General features: G+C 39.1%; 1 protein-coding gene across 1 annotated transcript in view; it reads left to right on the plus strand.

The window, feature by feature from the left end:
* Positions 1–3,914: 3,914 nt before the first annotated feature.
* Positions 3,915–15,495, plus strand: part of LOC124792233 (zinc finger protein 236-like) — a 231,929-nt gene continuing 220,348 nt past the window's right edge. Inside the window, exons 1-3 of the mRNA XM_047257923.1 lie at positions 3,915–4,076; positions 4,206–4,384; positions 6,071–6,201. Of these exons, the coding sequence (XP_047113879.1) occupies positions 4,267–4,384; positions 6,071–6,201 (249 nt within the window). The 5' untranslated portion in view covers positions 3,915–4,076; positions 4,206–4,266. The remainder of the gene's footprint in view (positions 4,077–4,205; positions 4,385–6,070; positions 6,202–15,495) is intronic.

Below are 15,495 nucleotides of genomic sequence, written 5' to 3' on the forward strand. Positions count from 1 at the left end.
CTTCTGAATTTTTCTCGCATTCGGGAGGACGACGGTTCAATCCCGTCTCCGGCCATCCTGATTTAGGTTTTCCGTGATTTCCCTAAATCGCTTCAGGCAAATGCCGGGATGGTTCCTTTGAAAGGGCACGACCGATTTCCTTCCCCATCCTTCCCTCACCCGAGCTTGCGCTCTGTCTCTAATGACCTCGTTGTCGACGGGACGTTAAACACTAATCTCCTCCTCCTCCTCCTCTGAATATTTCTGTGACTACTGCAATCATTTTGCTCAAGCATCATGTCAGCCATATATGACAAATCTTACCATTTCATTAATAACCGCAGCAAACGAAAAAATAGCCTATAAAATGAGTACTGTTGTGGTGAACAGTGGATATATTTTGTAGCAAGAATAGTACACGACACTTGTAAAAATGGTGTACTTTATTTAATGTGAGATGGATATACATCAACAACACACACAGAGCCAAAGTATAAACAACAAAATACACACTCTTAAAGCAGCAAGGTTTCACACAACACAAAATTATGTGCCAAGGTAGGGCGACATAGAAAGCACATCAAAGTTCGATTTCTTTACTTCAGTGAATACTGCAGCCACTCGAATAGTCCTATTACTCTTGCCTTCTTCTTCCAATCTAAGAACTAACTTATCGAGTTAAATTGGACCATGGTGCAACTCGGTATTTTTCACATGAAGAAAAGAAATTCAAATATTACAGGGGGTTTGAACACGAGATCTCTATGTTGGTAGGAGTAGCACTTCGCATGTAGAGTCACAGTGGAAAGACACAGAACAGTTCATTAACAAAATAATACCACTGGGGAAGCACAGTACTTTTTGTAATAGATATGTACATAACTGGGTATGAAGTTGGCAGTTCCCACTTTCAAAGAAAAGAAAAGATTGTAGTGTATGTACCATTTGGTATAATGAGCTGCTGCTTTAATTTGTCTGCTAGAATGACTACCACAGTTCAGGAGCACAATATTGTGACAACAGAGACATATATCAGTGCCTTCAATAGCCTAGCATCTCATTTCTGCTGGGACTTCACACCTGTTTAAAATCATGAAGTTTGGTAACATTTAGTATTTCAGTCATGAATCACTTCTGGACAGTCAGCTGAGTTAAGTCCCAGGTAACTGCAAAGCTACTTTAGACATTTATTAGCAGAGACACTATGCTGCCCTATGCTCCATCCTACCGCCTTTTAATTTTGGTTCTACTGTCACATCATAGAGTTCTCATTTATGTGGTTAGTGGCTCACATATAAATTGTCAGAGCATTAATGTTTACCAACAAATTTATGAGTCTGAGTCTTTCAGGCTAATTACATTCTTATTTTTCATTTCACTTGCATCTGGTCACCCAGATTTAGATTTTCCATGATTTCTCTGAATCACTTAGGGCAAATGCCAGGATGGTTCCTTCAAAAAGGCATAGCTGCTTTCCTTCTCAATTCCTCCCTAATCCAAGCTTGAGCTCTGCCTCTAACGATCTCGTTGCTGGCAAGACATTAAATACTAACCTCCTCCTCCTCCATTTTTCATTTCAACAAACAGAATGGAAACTGGAAACTTGGGAGGGAGTAATTATTCCTCCATGCTAAAGGGATGTTATGCCGTTTTGTAACAAAACGAATACATATAATAGCTACAAGGGTCACATCAATTTCTGAATCCGTCGTATTCAGATGTGCCATAACCCTCTACACTTACTTCATATTCTACGATATTTTTCAACAAATTCAAGGTTCATAGAAAAAATAGGGCTGCACAGTAAGCATTCTGTGTCTCTACTGACTGACTGTGAGGTACAGCATCTGCCCCTGGAACAGTGCTGCAATATATGTTTTGCATATTTGTTTAATGTATTTGTACTTTAGTTTCTGCTGAAATAAGTAGATTTAAATTGCTGTTCTGCTATTGCTAGACTGTTACTGCTACACTCTGTAATTTGTTCGGTTTTTAAATAGACATTGCTGTTTCTTTATTATTATTATTCAAGCATCCAAGCAACAAATGATAACCATACTCTGTTTTTGCAGTTTTATGTCAAAGTGAATGTTCAAACTAACCATGCAATTCTTAATTTGGCTTTGAGAAACATTTAACGAGTAAACAAGATGCTCATTTTCATTTTGTATTCACCACGAGTTTAAAAGAGCTTCAACTACTAAGCGGACACTACCGTTTTCACTCAATGAATTACACAAGTGCCTTCTTTTTAGAAAGCATTTAGATTAACTAATCTAACTAAAAACAAACTTAAAAATATCTGGGTGTCAACTGAAGGTGCTTTTAATCCAAAAATGCAAAGTTGACACTGCATGTGGAGATACCCGAATTTTTCCTTCTAAACGAGGCGTAAAGTAATTGACTTGCACGTTACCTCTTTACCACTGAACACATTTTGATCGCTGTAACAAACTTCTGATTTGATTGAATGAAATTATTTTGCCCAATATCCGGTAGCGATTAATTTAAGGAGACACAAGCAAAATTTTATTATTTTCTTCGTCGTGCAGACGTAGTTTTGTTGATGACAATACCGACTTCGAAGATCTTTATTACGTGCTCGCAATTTCACGGCATGTTTTTTCAGGTACGCGTTTCTCCTTTCTAATGCCGCTAGGTAATTCTGTTATATAGCTTATTCTGAATCATTACTATAAACAACTTTATCCGTAAATGCATATTTATCAGCACTCTTCTTCCGCGCTGAATGCTTTTCTAAAGCCTCTGTGCCTTTTGTATCGATATCTCATATTCTGTCACATGTGGTGTGCTAACACTGGTGCTGCTACTACAAGGCAAATTACACGATGGAAATGAATCTCTCTTAAGAACTCCTCACCGCGGTTAATTTAGCGGGCCCGAACGCAAGCCTCTAACATAACCAGTTTGTTTGAGATGACGAGAGCATGTACTAGTATTTGCAACATTCTCATTGCCTTTTCCACTTGCAGACCTGCATCGCGAGAGTAAACTTGGAGCACTGCTTTAATCCGTTTAGTGTTATGATTTCGAGAATCACACCCAAAAACAGCGCAATCTGACATTGCTCGCACACATACAAAACACTTTCATTTGCAAATCACCCACTACACAAACATAACTAAGCGAAAATAACAACACTCACGAAATCCCACAGCCACCAACATACAAATGTAAGCGCAAAGTGTTCCTCTCTGACGTCATGCGCACAATGATAGTAACGCGTTTGCTTCTGTGCCTCCTGATCAAATCTTATGTTGTTCCCGGTGCCATTACCGTCTGCATAGAAGGGAACGGAACAAGGGGCTCCATTACAAATTTCTTTCGACACATATTCATGTCGTTTTCCGTAACAAATCACCGTACAACGCAGATCTGTTCCCCCTATGAAAGTTTTAATCTGTTTTGATGAAAATGCAAGAACTCTGAATAATTCAGTACCTAACCTCCATCGCTTGTCTCATGTGCAACTGGTACCTCTGATCACACGTATCACCTGACTTAACAATAATTATCATTTTAGAACTTAAGCGTTGAGGATGACACAGTGAAAAACAACAATTCCAGAAACAGTAATATCCACGACACATTGGCGCGATAGCAATTATTTATAGTGACATCTATTGATGAATTGGATAACTACTTGGACAACTTCCCACAGCATTGTGGGTCTGTCGTCGCAGTTCCTCTTCCGCCATATTTACGGGTTGAGTGAATAAAAATATCTGAAACTTAATGTTTTCAAGGAAATTTAAATCATAAACAGAATATTTTATGTGATGCCTGTTCAGCAAACTCATCAATTAACAGACTGGTTGGTAATCTAATGATACGAATTTGAAGCTACTTCAGGAACATGTAATTTTTCTTTGGGCGGAATGATACTGTAAAATAGGCCCTCATGAACACAGTAACTCGAAGTATACGCCTAGCGTTTGGCGGCTTGAATTGAATAGGTTTTCATTCATTAACAATTGCTACTGTGGCATTTCTGGTTTCGTGGTTAAAAATGATTCTTAAACGTGACAAACATGGGGTGTCATCAATATTCGAGCAGATGAACCCGTTAATCACATGTAATTCTATTATTTTTATTAGTTTTTCGACAGTTTGGCTTGTATTTGTGTTATGTTTATGTCCGTACTAAATGCACGATACTCGCAAATGTTCAGGATTGTGAATGTAACAAACTGTTTTATTTGTAGTAAACACTGATTACACTGGCATTCAGTCAGTCACCTGTATGACGAAAAAACTAAAGACAAAATGGATGGAGCAGCCACCGGGCAGATTAAAACGTCAATCAGCTGTCATAATAATAACGCCTTCGAACCTAGTGAGCTAGTATTTTCAACTGATTGTGGTGCAGTGATGGCACAGGGAGGTGAGTAATCCTACTAATGAAGAGGTTATGTTTACAATGTAAAACAGCCTAATAGTTATATGTACTAATGTTTAAACTTCGTTATGAGGACACGTTTCATAATTCTGAACACAACGAGCACCATTTGTTCTAATAGTTTTGATGTCTTTCGTACTGAGTAAGGAGTCTGTTGTTTTTCTCTAAAATTCAGTGTTTTAAAAGAAGGGAAAATAAACAATTATAGTCGAATGCATTGGGACACAGTTGTCATTATTTTGATTATTACCAAATACACCCGTCCGGCGTTGTGGAGCACAAATAACGTGTTATTGTAGAATTCTGTGTTGCAATTAAAGTTTCTGCTTTTTGGATGTTAACAGACCAACTCAGTCTGGTACTTCAAAGCAGAGCATTCCTAGAACTATTGTATTATTTGCCTTGATCCACATGTAATTACATATTATACCACCTATATTATTTCTCAAGGATTGTATCATACTCTTCCCCAATACCTTAGTGTATCATGTACTTGCTATCCACATGCACACCACTTATTTGAGTTCCAATTATATACTTCTCTTCCTCTGTGGATGCAAAAGAGGGAACCTGTTTTGTGTTTTGAGATTGTTTACATTTCACAGCCACATTTTTATTGCACAAGCTACACAAAAACATATATCTGTGGATTTTCGTATTAACATTGTTTTGCAAGATCAAGCCACAGGAGCTTATGTTGATCTTCTTGTCAGTGATTTATTTAATACCTGCATAAAAATTTAAAAATATTCAGTTTTATGTCACTTGATCGACCTATTTAGGTATTGTTGGAGTTTCTCATTACAACCTGTCTAACATCCATTGCTTGTACGCAAGTCTCTGAGAAATATCTATTCGTGAACTGAAAGTATTAATCACCGAAAGCATGAAAATAAATTTTTTACAATTAGAACTAATATAAAAAAGATTAAGCTTAATTTTGTACAGTCCATGAAAGAAAACTGTCAAGTTTCAAAGTATAGAAGTCAAGTATCAAGAAAGTTAGTTGAGAAAAGGTAAGGATAATTAATGACATGCGTTTTAAAGGACAAGGTATTAATTGTAAGTAGTAATCAATTGAGCTGTAATCATTCATCATAGTACTTCCCGTAGATACTAATTGTGACTCATTCATTGGGAGTGACTCAAAATGTACATTAGCATAGTGGTCCAGTTAAGTTGATTTGCTTTACTAACCTGATTTACCAACTCTTATTAATCATGTCACTTACATTATTTGCCTTAATTGCTTCCTATTCTATGTTTACACATGGAAAGGATCCAGATTAGTACCTTGATTAGTTAATTCGCAGAAAAGGCAAAACTTTGGGGAAAAATATATTGTTTTTTTTTATTCTGTTGTATGTCCAGAGAACTAAGGATATGCATGTGTAACAACTAAAATGTTCTTGTGGAGGCATTTGCAAGATCCCCATCTATGTAATATCCTCATTGCTCAGAGAGAGAGAGAGAGAGAGAGAGAGTTGGAAAATTCAGGGATGCATAATGAAAGATGATAATATATATCTCTCTCTCTCTCTCTCTCTCTCTCTCTCTCTCTCTCTCTCTGTCTGTCTGTCTGTCTGTCTGCCTGTCTGCTGTTTCTTTGTTTTCTTCCTCTCTCTCAAGACAGAGTTTAATATTAACTGCTAATGTATTTTTCATTTGCAGAGATCATCTCCGCAGAAGAGGGAACAACATATATAACAGTTCCATTTCATTTGATTCAGGATGTTGCTTCTCAGCAGAATTTGTTGCTGAAAACAATTCCTAGTAATGCTGTTTTTCTCGATGCTAGTCAGGTAAAAACTGCTCAATATTGAACTGTATGCCAAGTTTCTGCTTTAGTTCTAATAAAATTTTAAATTATTATGCAGATGCGAAACTATGAGTCTCCGCTCGTATTTACTGTAGTACAGCTGTCATAACTTCTAATGTAGGCCTACTGAGCTTTGTCTGTAGGCTACCTAAAATTTACTGAATTTAATTCATTGGAATTGGGAATGGATGCACTGTATATCAGTTAGCATATATGGTGTTTCACATTTATGGTGTAATTATATTTACTTATAATACTTTCTCTCCTGCAGTATAAAAGAATTTAAGATGTTGCTTATCTGTAAATATTTTTAGACCCTTGTTGCTGTATTATTCTTAGATCATCAGCACTCACAATCTTGAAATTAATGTTGTCCCATATCTCACTTCATCAAAAGTCAAAAATATCATTTTCTTGTCAACAAGAAAGTGAATCTCAAAATGTTGATGCACTACTTCCATAGTTTTCTGTGAATAAGTATCTTGTTCAGCTCAACTTCTTGGGGATAGTTTTATTAATGTGAGGGTTGCCACAGGTTCCGGAAATCAGAGAATGTCCAAATATGTCAGGGGAATTACGAAAATTAGAAAAAAAATAGAAAAAATCTTTTTTTTGTGTCAGTAGATGAAATGTTTTGTTTAATGGGGTGTCGTGCTTCATCACTGGCTGGGTGCAGCTGAGTAAGTGCGCTGCTTCCCTGTTCCTTCATTACTAGCCTACTGCTTCTCCCCTTCCTACTACTCCCTTCAGCTTGCAGTCAGTGCTGCCACCACTTCTAGCCACAAGCCTAGCAGCTGCCGATGAGAGGCAGGGAGGCACGAGGAATGGTTTGTTTGGATCTGTTTGTTTTGGGTTGTGGGAGCTTATTTGTTGTCTCTGCACAGTCTGTATCTCAAAAGTTCAGAAGGTTTTTAATCTTTCATATTATTCAGTGAAATACAAACCTCTTAAAATGGTCTACAGTATCACAAAAGACACAACATTTTCAGTGCTCCCACCACCGTAAGGAAAATATATCTCACTATCAAAAACAGTAAACATCTCATGTTAAGCATTAACCCTTTGACTCCTTTGATGAGTTAACTTGATGTCATGTGACATTCGCCCACACCAGACGCAACGAACAACGCCGAACAAAATAAAAAGAAAGTGAAAAAAAGGGGTAACATCTTTGATTCATAATCAAAATGTCTTCCGTCACAGGTTCGAATCCCGCCACTGCTTAAATTTTGATTAATAATCAGCATTGCCAGCCGAAGACTCCGGCATAAGAAGTCACCCCTCATTCTGCCAATAGCCTTGTCAAAGAGGGCGGAGGAGTGGACAGAGGTTCAGAGCACTCTCTTGCCCTAGTGGTGGGAAACTGCCCTGAAGATGGAAGAATCACCAATGATCAATGGCATGAGAATGCAGAAGGCAATGGAAACCACTGCATTAAAGACACGTAACGTGTACCCACAGGACATGTGGCCTGTAATTGAAGAACTGTCATGATGATCTCTCCATTGGAGAAAGATTCCAGAATAGTCACACCCCCCCCCCCCCCCCCCAAGGGGAGGTTACCATGAGGAAAAGATTGAATAATCAATGGAAGGATAACGTTCTCCTGCGCGGGATTAGCCAAGCTGTCTAAGGCGCTGCAGTCATGGACTGTGCGGCTGGTCCTGGCGGAGGTTCGAGTCCTCCCTCGGGCATGGGTGTGTGTGTTTGTCTTTAGGATAATTTAGGTTAGGTAGTGTGTAAGCTTAGGCACTGATGACCTTAGCAGTTAAGTCCCATAAGATTTCACACACATTTGAACATTTTGATAATGTTCTAAGAGTCAGGCCATGGAATGTCGGAAGCTTGAACATGGTAGGAAACTAGAAAATCTGAAAAGGGAAATGCAGGGGCCCAACCTAGATATAGTAGGGGTCAGTGAAGTGATGTGGAAAGAAGACAAGGATTTCTGGTCATATTAGTATAGGGTAATATCAGTAGCAGCAGAAAATGGTATAACGGGAGTAGGATTCGTTTTGAATAGGGAGGTAGGGCAGTGAGTGTGTTACTGTGACAGTTCAGTGATAGGATTGTTCTTATCAAAATCAACAGCAAATCAACACCGACAACGAGAGTTCAGGGATACATGCCGACATCGAAGGCTGAAGATGAAGAGAGAGAGAGAAAGTGTATGAGGATGTTGAAAGGGTAATACAGTATGTAAAGGGATATGAAAATCTAATAGTCATGGGAGACTGGAATGCAGTTGTAGGGGAAGGAGTGAAAGAAAAGGTTGTGGAGAGTATGGGCTTTGGAATAGGAATGAGAGAGGAAAAAGACTAATTGAGTTCTGCAACAAGTTGCAGCTAGTAATAGCAAATATCCTGTTCAAGAATCACAAAAGGAGGTGGTTCACTAGGAAAAGGCTGGGTGATATGGGAAAATTTCAGTTAGATTACATCATGGTCAGACAGAGATTCCGAGATCAGACACTGGATTATAAGGCATACCTGGGAGCAGACCTAGGCTCAGATCACAATATGGTAGCATGAAGAATCAGTACGTAAAGAAGTGGGATACAGAAGTACTAAGGAATGACAAGACATGGTTGAAGTTCTCGAAGGCTATAAGGAAAAGCTCAGTAGGCAGTACAGTTGAAGAGGAATGGACATCTCTAAAAAGGGACATCACAGAAGTTGGGAATGGAAACATAGGTACAAAGAGGGTAACTGTGAAGGAAACATGGGTAACAGAAGAAATACTTCAACTGATTGATGAAAGGAGGAAGTACAAAAATGTTCCAGGAAACTCGGGAATAGAGGGTTACAAGTCGCTGAGGTATGAAATAAATAGGAAGTGCATGGAAGCTAAGACAAACGGCTCCAGGAGAAATGTGAAGACATAAAAAGAACTGATTGCCAGAAGGACAGACTCTGCATACAGGAAATTCAAAACCACAAAGCAAGTGTGGTAACATCAAGGGTGCAACGGGAATTCCACTGTTAAATGCAGAGGAGAGAGCAGATAGATGGAAAGAATATATTGAAAGCCTGTATGAGGGGAAGATTTGTCTGATGTGATAGAAGAAGAAACGGGAGTTGATTTAGAAGAGAGATTTAAAAGAGCTTTGGAAGACTTAAGATCAAATAAGGCAGAAGAGATAGATAACATTCCATCAGAATTTCCAAATTCATTGGGGGGACTGGCAACAAAACAAATATTCATCTTGATGTGCAGAGTGTATTAGTCTGGCGACATACCATCTGACTTTCGGACAAGCATCATCTACACAATTCCGAAGACGGCAAGAGCTGACAAGTGTGAGAATTACTGCACAATCAGCTTAACAGCTCATGCATCCAAGTTAAAGGCAATTCTGATGTTGCGGTTAATAATGGAAGCAAGACTAATGAAAAATCAAGACATGTTCATAGGAGTTGTCAACCTGGAAAAAGTGTTCGACAGTGTAAAATGGTGCAAGATGTTCAAAATTCTGAGAAAAGTAGGGGTAAGCTATAGTGAAAGACGGGTCATATACAATATGTACAACAGCCAAGAGGGAATAATAAGAGTGGTGACCAACAACGAAGTGCTTGTATTAAAAAGGGGGTAAGACAGGGATGTAACCTTTCGCTCCTGCTGTTCATTCTGTACATCGAGGAAGCAATTATGAAAATAAAAGAAGGGTCAGGAGTGGAATTAAAATTCAAATGGATTGAGAGTAAATTGAAGAAAGATGAAGGTAATGAGAAGTAGTATAAATGAGAACAGTGAGAAACTTAACATCAGAATTGATGGTCGCGAAATAGATGAAGTTGAGGAATTCTGCTACCTAGGCAGTAAAATAACCAGTGACGGACAGAGCAAAGAGGACATCAAAAGCATACTAGTGATGGCAAAAAGGGCGTTCCTGGCCAAGAGAAGTCTACTAATACCAAATATCCGCCTTAATTTGAGGAAGGAATTTCTGAGAGTGTACATCTGGAGTACAGCATTGTGTGGTAGTGAAACATGGCCTGTGGCGGAACCGGAACAGAAGAGAACCAAAGCATTTGAGATGTGGTGCTACAGACAAATGTTGAAAATTAGGAATGCGGAGGTTCTGCACAGAATCGGAGAGGAGAGGAATAAGTGGAAAACGCTGATAAGGAGAAGGGACAGGATAATAGAACATCTGTTAAGGCATGAGGGAATGACTTCCATGGTACTAGAGGGAGCTGTAGAGGGTAAAAACTGTAGAGGAAGACAGAGATTGGAATACATCCAACAAATAATTGAAGACGTGGGTTGCAAGTGCTTCTCTGAGATGAAGAGTTTAGCGCAGGAGAGGAATTCGTGGTGGGACGCACCAAAGCAGCCAGAAGACTGATGACAAAAAAAAAGCCAGTACATGAAAATGACATCACAGACATTCAATATACTTTGTTCATTATATGAACTAACAGGATGCTTATGACTGCAGAAACACCGTATGGGAAAAATAGATCACAGAGCTTTTAACCCTCATGCATTGGGAAACAGTAAAATCTGTCCACAAACGGAAAGTAAAATTAAATATGAGATCCAAAATATCTGCTTACCAAGACCCAAATTCTTTACTCTTTTATTTAGTAGAGTGAAGAATATATGCTGTAGGTTGGATATTATAGATGTGCAGCTATGAAGGAACACTGATCTGCTGGTGAGTACTGAAAAGGACACACAGTGATCAGAAACTATTGAAGGAAAAGCTCTCTTTAAAACAGGTGCAATTACAACTGAGGTATCTCTCTGGATAGGCCAGACAAATCTGTGGTTTCTGAAGAGAGACAGTAGAGTTTTCAGTAGTCGCAGGAACATTCTGGATGATTGACTGACCTGGCCTTGTAACATTATTCAACAAGGCTTTGCTGTGTTGGTACTGCAAATGCCTGAAAGCAAAGGAAAACTACATGCTTTATTGTCCCCAAGGGCTTGCAGCTGTTCTGTGTGATTTAGTGATGATGGCATCTTTCAGGGTAAAATATTTCATACGTAAAATGTTCCCCCATTTGAATCTCCCAGCATGACCTACAGAGGAGGATGCAGTCGTCAAAAAAACAAAACTGGTATTATGTGGATCATAGGCAGACAGAAGCATTTAAAAAGGGAAATTAATAGGCTGAAGGTAGATAAGTGGGAATTAGTGAAGTTTGGTGGCAAGAGGAACAGGACTTCTGGTCAGGTGAGTACAGGGTTATAAATACAAAATCGAATAGGGTGATACAGGAGAGTGTTCAGAAAATAGGTCTGTGGGTAAGCTTCTATCACCACTATGGTGAACACTTTACCATAGCCAAGCTAGGCACCAAGCCAACATCCATTACAATAGCTGAAGTTTATATGTCAGCTAGCACTGCAAATAATGAAGAGATGAATGAATGTTTGCTGGCATAAGATAAATTATTCAGATAGTTAAGGGAGATGGAAAAATTGTTATGGGGGATTGGGGTTTGATAGTAGGAAAAAGAAAAGGGAAAATGTTAGGCACACATGGACTGGTGGATATTAATGAAAGAGGAAGCTGCCTAGCAGAATTTTGGTCTGAGACTAAATTAATCATTGTAAACACTTGGTTTAAGAATCGGGTAAGAAGGTTGCATACGTGGAAGAGACCTGGAGACACTGAAAGGTTTCAGAGATTTCAAAACCAGATTTTAATATGTAAGGCATTTCCAGGGGCAGATGTGGACCCTGATCATAATTTATATGTTATGAAATGCAGATTAAAATTGAAGAAATTGCAAAAGGTAAAGGTGGGAAATTAAAGAGATGGGTAGATAGATAAATTGAAAGAACCATAAGTTTTTGAGAGTTTCAGAGGAACCATTAGGCAACAGTTGTCAGAAACAGGAGAGAGGAATACAGTTGGAGATGTATGAATAGCCTTGAGAGATTATACATTGAAGGCAGCAGAGGATAAATAGCTAATAAGATAAGACCTAGTAGAAATCATTGAGTAACGCAGCACAGCAGATGTTTGACAAAAGGTGAAAACATATAAATGAAGTAGATGAAAGGGAATACAAACGGCTAAGAATGAGATTGACAGAAAGTATTAAATGGTCAAGCAGGAATTGCTAGAAAACAAGTGCAAGGATGTCGAAGGATGCCTGACTGAAGCATAGATGTTGGCTATTGGAGGATTAGAGAAACCTTAGGAAAAAAGGAGAAGCAGAGCATGAATACCAAGAGTTAAGATAGCAAGTCAGCCAAGAAGGAAAAGGTGTAAGGAATGTACGGAAGAACGACACATGGGAAATTGACTAGAAGGCAGCACTATGGAAAGTGGAGAAGTAGGTGACGATTAGTTGGGAAATATAATTCTGCAAGAAGAATTGACCAGGGCACTGAAAGACTGAAATCAAAGCAAGATGTCTGGAGTAGCAGGCATTCACTTAGAATTACAGAGATTCCTGGGAGAGACAGCGATGACAAAACTATTCCATGTGATGGGCTAGAGACAAGAGACAGGCAAAATATTCATACTTCAGGAAGAATGTGATAAATCCAGAGCCAAAGAAGGCTGATGCTGACAGATGTAAATATTACCAAACAATCATTTTAATAAATATTGCTTGCAATATACTGCTATAAATTATTTACGGATGGAAAAACTGGTAGGAGCTGAGCTCAGGAAATTTACCTGGGGTTATGGGGTAATGTAGGAGCATGCGAGGCAATACTGACCCTACAACAAAGAGGTTAAGCTTGTCACTTATATAGAAACACTGACCACATGCGATGCCGAGTACTGTGTCATTACCACCAAAGCTGACTACCTGCATCTGAACCCTTCCTATGGAACTGCTTCCTGCCTACTCAATTACCTACTCTGGCTTTCTGGACCTGTGCTGAATATTTCGAACATAGCTTACAAGTTACACTTTGTAAAATGCCTACAGCCACTCTCTCCCATTCATTTGTACTCAAGGTGCTTGCTATCATAACAAGTTATTTATGTACATTTCAAAAGGAAATGAAGTTTTTGCCAGAAGACACTCTTGATGTAACTGAATACATTTTGATTGATAATGATGAAGTCCCATGCTTCTTGACAGAGCATAGGGGAATGATGCAGGAGACCCGCACCGCCATTCTAGCAAGGTCCTAATGGCAGTGGTTTGCCGTTGCCTTCCGCTGACCATAATGGGGATGGATGATGATGATGATGATGATGATGATGATGATGATGATGATGACACAACACACTCAGTTACCTTGAGGCGGGTGAATATCTGTGACCCCCGGGAATCGAACCCGGGACCTCGTGCTCAGGAACGAGAACGCTACCACAAGACCACTAGCATGGACACTTTTTGATTACATAAATAAATTTAATTATTCTCAGGCGGACTTCAGTGCCAGAAATAAATGTTTTCAAATACAAAATCTTTCCTTTATGTCAAAATAATTACGTCACATTTTAATGCAATGAGTCTGCATAATTATTTACTAACTAAAGCTATGTATGTGGTGTGTTTGCTTCATGGAGGGAGTAGATATTCATTGTTGTTGTTTTTGTGGCCTTCAGTCCGGAGACTGGTTTGGTGCAGCTCTCCATGCTACTCTAATAACTACAGCAAACTTCATTCTTCTGAATTTCCTTAGTGTATTCATCTCTTAGTTCTAAGCAAAGAAGGGAAAGCGGAAAGGTGGAAGGAGTATATAGAGGGTCTATACAAGGGCGATGTACTTGAGGACAATATTATGGAAATGGAAGAGGATGTAGATGAAGATGAAATGGGAGATATGATACTGCGTGAAGAGTTTGACAGAGCACTGAAAGACCTGAGTCGAAACAAGGCCCCCGGAGTAGACAACATTCCATTGGAACTACTGACGGCCTTGGGAGAGCCAGTCCTGACAAAACTCTACCATCTGGTGAGCAAGATGTATGAAACAGGCGAAATACCCTCAGACTTCAAGAAGAATATAATAATGCCAATCCCAAAGAAAGCAGGTGTTGACAGATGTGAAAATTACTGAACTATCAGTTTAATAAGTCACAGCTGCAAAATACTAACACGAATTCTTTACAGACGAATGGAAAAACTTGTAGAAGCCAACCTTGGGGAAGATCAGTTTGGATTCCGTAGAAACACGTGAGGCAATACTGACCTTACGACTTATCTTAGAAGAAAGATTAAGGAAAGGCAAACCTACGTTTCTAGCATTTGTAGACTTAGAGAAAGCTTTTGACAATGTTGACTGGAATACTCTCTTTCAAATTCTGAAGGTGGCAGGGGTAAAATACAGGGAGCGAAAGGCTATTTACAATTTGTACAGAAACCAGATGGCAGTTATGAGAGTCGAGGGACATGAAAGGGAAGCAGTGGTTGGGAAGGGAGTAAGACAGGGTTGTAGCCTCTCCCCGATGTTATTCAATCTGTATATTGAGCAAGCAGTAAAGGAAACATAAGAAAAATTTGGAGTAGGTATTAAAATTCATGGAGAAGAAATAAAAACTTTGAGGTTCGCCGATGACATTGTAATTCTGTCAGAGACAGCAAAGGACTTGGAAGAGCAGTTGAATGGAATGGACAGTGTCTTGAAAGGCGGATATAAGATGAACATCAATAAAAGCAAAACAAGGATAATGGAATGTAGTCGAATTAAGTCGGGTGATGCTGAGGGAATTAGATTAGGAAATGAGGCACTTAAAGTAGTAAAGGAGTTTTGCTATTTGGGGAGCAAAATAACTGATGATGGTCGAAGTAGAGAGGATATAAAATGTAGGCTGGAAATGGCAACGATAGCGTTTCTGAAGAAGAGAAATTTGTTAACATCCAGTATTGATTTAAGTGTCAGGAAGTCATTTCTGAAAGTATTCGTATGGAGTGTAGCCATGTATGGAAGTGAAACATGGACGATAAATAGTTTGGACAAGAAGAGAATAGAAGCTTTCGAAATGTGGTGCTACAAAAGAATGCTGAAGATTAGATGGGTAGATCACATAACTAATGTGAAGTATTGAATAGGATTGGGGAGAAGAGAAGTTTCTGGCACAACTTGACCAGAAGAAGGGATCGGTTGGTAGGACATGTTCTGAGGCATCAAAGGATCACCAATTTAGTATTGGAGGGCAGCGTGGAGGGTAAAAATCGTAGAGGGAGACCAAGAGATGAATACACTAAGCAGATTCAGAAGGATGTAGGTTGTAGTAGGTACTGGGAAATGAAAAAGCTTGCACAGGATAGAGTAGCATGGAGAGCTGCATCAAACCAGTCTCAGGACTGAAGACCACAACAACAACAACATTCATCTCTTGGTCGGCCTC

Source organism: Schistocerca piceifrons, chromosome 1, assembly GCF_021461385.2.
Source record: "Schistocerca piceifrons isolate TAMUIC-IGC-003096 chromosome 1, iqSchPice1.1, whole genome shotgun sequence".
Lineage (NCBI taxonomy): Eukaryota > Metazoa > Arthropoda > Insecta > Orthoptera > Acrididae > Schistocerca > Schistocerca piceifrons.